Raw genomic sequence first — 5,666 nt, 5'->3', positions numbered from 1 at the left:
TCACCCACCCATCCACACACACATGTAACTCTGTAGAAACAGATTTTAGAATGTTTAATCGGTATCATTTCTTCATTTATGTCAATTTCAGAATGGATTGATGAAGGTCCTTCATTCAGACAACAGGACTTTTCTATACCTCCTGCAATTCCAAGCCCTCTAGGACCTCCTTTACTTCCTAGAAAATCCTCTCTACCAACAGCTCTACCACTGACCCCAGTTCCACCATCTGCCTGTGGTGAACCACCATCTCCTTCAACCATTTCATCACCTTCAACAACTCATAGGAAGGGCAAAAAGTGGAACCAAACCTCAGAGAGGGAGGAATGCTACAGGGATATTAGGCTGAACAACAAAAAGCTCCATGATGTCCAACTCTTACAGGCGAATGAAATTAGAAAGGAATTCTCCAAGTGTTAGAATAATTAAAGATTATGATTTTATATCTACTGTTTATACCTCAGAAGAATACCTCATGTTTAATTTAGTTACCCCCGAAATTAATGTTTTCTTTTATATGCGCCACCCTACGGCAATATTTACAAAGTGTAATGTAAACAACCCTCTTCTCTCCACGGACTTCTCCCCCAATACACGCTTATACGCAGTAGCTGTGTTTCTCTGATCCCCACATCAATTATCTGTACATTGACAAGCCAAACTTCCTTATTTCACGCATAGAAGATGACATCTTCCACCACCTCAACAGGTTATGGGCCCAGAATTAAGGAATTTGATGGTAATGCAGATAATTATGATTTGTGGGATGAAAAATTCACAGGGGCTCTCCGAGTTCTGAAACTTCATCTTGCTTTAGATAAGTATGCAAGCAAACGCCCAAATGATTATGATTTGGAAGAGGCCAAGGAAACAATCTATGCTCACTTAACAGGTTGTCTTGACAGAACGTCACTTGGCATGATAAAGCGTGAAGCGAAGGGAGATGGAGTGAAAGCATTGACATTGCTACGAAAACATTACCTAAGAGAAACACAACACAGATTGTTTGCTCTATGGAGATCATTCATAAACAAAAGGATGGATGATGACAGTGTTACAGCATATCTTACGTCTATAGATGAGACAGTAGCTGCTCTCAGGGAAATAGATGAACACATTTCTGATGGTCTTATAGTAGTACGAACACTGGATGGACTTCCAAAGAAGTACGAAAATTTTGTTGATGTAGCTAGCCAGCGTAATCCTCTATACCAGTACAGTGAATTAAAGATAGCATTGTTAAGTCAAGAGGATCGTCTGAAGGATACTTCTAGCACAGAGAGTATCATGAATCTCAACAACAGCAGCACAGTGAAACAGAAGAAATGTTTCAAGTGTGGTGAACCAGGCCATTTTGCATCAAAATACAGCAAAGGAGGTAAGTTCCAGAGAGTGAACAATCCTCTAAATACTAGAAAGTGGTGTAACTTTCATAAATCTAGAACTCACAGTAACAGTGAATGTAGAGTGAAGAATCCTAAGAAGAGTAGTAATTCAGTAAACTCAGCAAATGACACAAGTGAAGAACAAAATCAAGAGTTTTCTTTTCATGTAACACACTCATCAAGGTTTTGTACAGTTGAGACCAACAATGAGCTGTATGATTGTAGAAAACAGAATGTAGCTAACTTAGAAGAAGAAGGATTCTTAATGATTGATAGTGGCTGCACTTCACATATTGAGAAAACTGAACCAAAGTTTGTGAGATTTCAAAAATCCTTTGATCCACAAAACCATTACATAGAGCTGGCAGACGGCCAAAGACAACAAGGAACAGTGAAAGGAGTCGGTGATGTGAAAGACTTCATACAGGATCGAGACGGCAACTCACAAAGAATTCTACTAAAAGATGCATTATACATACCAGGATTCAAACAAGATATCATGTCAGTTTGGAAAGCTATCAAGAGTGGACATACTGTTACTTTCTCACCCGAAGGCAGTACTCTAACTACCAAGGATGGCACGATATTCGACATTGTGGAGAAAAACAAGTTGTTCTATCTACGTAAAGGTAAGCCACACACTGGTTCTGAGATGGACAAGTTTAACAAAGTCCATGTAGGGGAAGCCAAGCACACCCTAGAGGAGTGGCATAAAATCCTAGGGCATTGCAATGTGGCTGATGTGCAAAAATTTGAAGCAACTGTTGACGGAATGCATATAACTAGGAAAGATAAGTTTAACTGCACCACATGCACACTAGGTAAGATGACACAGTATAGGAGTAAAGAACCTGACAAAAAGGCCGAAAAGCCTTTGGATTTAGTCCACTGTGATGTAGTTGGTCCTGTAAACCCACCAGCACGAGGAGGTTACAGGTACAGCATCTCATTGATGACTACTCCGGAGCTCTTAGAATTTACCTAATTAAAAGTAAGAGTGATACTGTGACAGCTATGAAAAGATACCTTGCAGAAACAGCACCATATGGGAAAATTAAACACCTAAGATGTGACCACGGAACAGAGTTTACGAACAAGGAGTTCAGAACACTCTTAACAGAGAACAAGATTAGACAAGAGTTCTCTGCACCTTATTCACCACATCAGAATGGCACAGTTGAGAGATCACACAGGTCAATATTTGAAATGGCTCGCTGTTTGCTGATTGAGTCAAAATTACCTAAAGATATGTGGAGTTATGCTGTGAAGACTGCCTGTTACATCAGGAATAGGTGCTATAACTCCAGGACTCAAAAGACCCCAGTAGAAATGCTTACTGGAAGACGGCCAAACATAAGCAAAATGAATGTCTTTGGAACAAGATGTTTTGCATATGAACAAGAGAGTAAGAAATTAGATCCAAGGAGTAAGGAGGGAGTATTTGTGGGCTATGATGATCAAAGTCCAGCCTACTTGATATACTTTCCTGATACTCAGACTATAAGAAAGGTAAGAATAGTCAAATTTGTGGATAACTCATCTTGTAAGACAGAATCCTCAAGTGCCGAGCAAAGTTTGAGTGACGACCACATTTTGGTGGAGATGAGGCTCCAGCAAAAACCACTTCAAGCGGCACAAGATGAGACGCCAGCTGACGCTGATGGGGACAGGAAGTGTCCAGCTAAAGACCAAGAAGGAATACCAGTGGATGAAGATACAGAAAGAAGATACCCATCCAGAGAAAGAAAGAAACCCTCGAGGTTAGATGACTATGTTACAGATGATCAGGACGACAGTATCTCCAGCGTGACACATACTAGCTTTATACATCACTGCTATCGAATGTCACATGATCCAATACCAGTCACCTACCAAGAAGCTATATCATCTCCAGAGGGACATCAATGGAAGACAGCCATGGATGAGGAGATTGCTTCACTACAGGACAACAACACCTATGAACTCACAACACTACCCAAGAATCGCACAGCAGTGGGTGGAAGATGGGTGTATCAAGTGAAACCTGGACCTAACGGCAAAGAAAATTTCAAAGCAAGATATGTTGCCAAGGGATATTCACAGGTAAAGGACATCGACTATGAAGAGACTTTTGCGCCAACAGCAAGAATGTCTACACTCCGCAGTTTACTGGATGTAGCTGTACAAAAGAACTTGATAATACATCAAATGGACGTCAAGACAGCTTATTTGAATGCGGATATTGACCATGAAATATATGTGGAACAACCTGAAGGTTACAAAGAAAAGGATAGTGATGGAAATGTCCTATATTGTAAGCTGAAGAAGTCACTTTATGGTCTGAAACAAAGTGGAAGAATGTGGAACAATCTAATACATAAGTTTTTCCGTTCAGAAGGATTTGAACAATCACTAACTGATCATTGTTTATATCTGAAACATGATGACTATGAAAGTACCATAGTTCTCATATGGGTAGATGATTTGATCATTGCCAGTAGTAACATGTCTCTGATGAATAAGTTTAAACAATCTCTTTGTGAAAATTTCAGGATGACTGATTTAGGGAAACTAAACTGGTTTCTAGGTATGTCATTTGTTACAGGCAAAGAGTACATTGAAGTGAATCAAACTAAATATTTGGAAAAGATTTTAGACAGATTTAGAATGTCAGATTGTCATGTAAGAAACACATGTGAATTAAGTATTGTTAACACTTCTACTGTAGAATCAGATGTATTGACTAATGCAACTCTTTACAGAGAGATGGTTGGTAGCCTTATATATATTATGACAGGTACCAGACCAGACATATGCTATGTTGTTACCAAGCTTTCACAATATATGTCAAAACCAACAAAAGCCCATTTGAATGCAGCTAAACATGTTCTTAAGTACTTAAAGGGCACTTTAGATTATGGTCTAAAGTTTAATAAGTCAGATGAACAAATGAAATTAATGGGATTTTGTGATTCAGATTGGGGATCATCTGAAGATAGGAAAAGTATAACAGGATATTGTTTTCAACTACATAAGCTTGGACCATTGATATCATGGAAGAGCAAAAAGCAACAGACAGTTGCACTTTCATCATGTGAAGCCGAGTATATGGCTCATACTTCTGCCATTCAGGAGGCAAAGTTCTTAAAACAAATAATGTCTGATCTATTTGGATTTAAGATCAAGTCAGTAGATTTAGGAGTTGACAACCAAGGTGCTATTAATCTAGCCAAAAATCCCATAAATTACCAAAGGTCAAAACATATTGACATCCGTTACCATTTCATTAGAGATGAAGTGAAGATGGGTAATGTGAACTTATTCTTTATACCTACCAGAGAAAATCCAGCTGATATATTTACCAAACCTGTATCTCAGAAGTTGAAAGATTTTAAGTTTATCAGGGGATAGATTCTCTCGTACATTATAACCAATCTTTAATTAAGAGGGGGTGTTAGAATAATTAAAGATTATGATTTTATATCTACTGTTTATACCTCAGAAGAATACCTCATGTTTAATTTAGTTACCCCCGAAATTAATGTTTTCTTTTATATGCGCCACCCTACGGCAATATTTACAAAGTGTAATGTAAACAACCCTCTTCTCTCCACGGACTTCTCCCCCAATACACGCTTATACGCAGTAGCTGTGTTTCTCTGATCCCCACATCAATTATCTGTACATTGACAAGCCAAACTTCCTTATTTCACGCATAGAAGATGACATCTTCCACCACCTCAACACCAAGTCTTGTGAAGCAGTTCGAGCATCTGCAGAAAGAGTTTCAAGTGACTTTGAAGGGTTGCAGATGAAATAATTTCATTTTTAGGTGATGCAAAGCAATATTTGCAACTTCATGGCACAAAATCTGGAAAAAAACATAAATGCTGCAAAAGCATGAAATAAAACAACAAAATCTACATAGCTCGTTTATTTCATTCTTATGATAAAAGTAATTAAAAACATACATGCAAAGGCCTCGTTTTGCATATATAATTCAAATATTTTTACTAGAAAATTCATATCCCACTAATAACTAATGCAACAGACTAAATAACATGACTTCAGACATCAAAAAGGAAAAATAATAATCTAGACATTTCCCAGTTACGTAGATAACTAAATATCAGTAATTAGACAAGTCGTATTTCACACAAAAAAAGAGAAAAAATCTGCACGTAGTTATTTGCGACTAAATATATATATATATATATATATATATATATATATATATATATATATATATATATATATATATATTGACATCTCCTATGGTTCCACTGATAAGAAAATATTTCA

At 37.6% G+C, this 5,666-nt stretch overlaps 1 protein-coding gene across 1 annotated transcript; it reads left to right on the top strand.

The window, feature by feature from the left end:
- Positions 1 to 445: 445 nt before the first annotated feature.
- Positions 446 to 2,370, top strand: LOC147468272 (uncharacterized). The gene has a single exon (XM_086554758.1). The coding sequence runs from the start codon at positions 685 to 687 to the stop codon at positions 2,368 to 2,370; it is 1,686 nt and encodes a 561-aa protein (XP_086410884.1). The 5' UTR covers positions 446 to 684.
- The last annotated feature ends 3,296 nt before the right edge of the window (positions 2,371 to 5,666 follow it).

The sequence above is a fragment of the Penaeus japonicus genome, unplaced genomic scaffold (genome assembly GCF_977035675.1).
Source record: "Penaeus japonicus unplaced genomic scaffold, GWHDUDI00000001_assembly GWHDUDI00000030, whole genome shotgun sequence".
NCBI lineage: Eukaryota > Metazoa > Arthropoda > Malacostraca > Decapoda > Penaeidae > Penaeus > Penaeus japonicus.
The sequence above is the reverse complement of the archived record's forward strand: the minus strand, read 5'-3'. Positions and strand labels throughout refer to the sequence as shown.

Excerpts from the sequence above, each read along its gene's own strand:
- LOC147468272 (XM_086554758.1), top strand. The coding sequence starts at position 685 with ATGACATCTTCCACCACCTCAACAGGTTATGGGCCCAGAATTAAGGAA.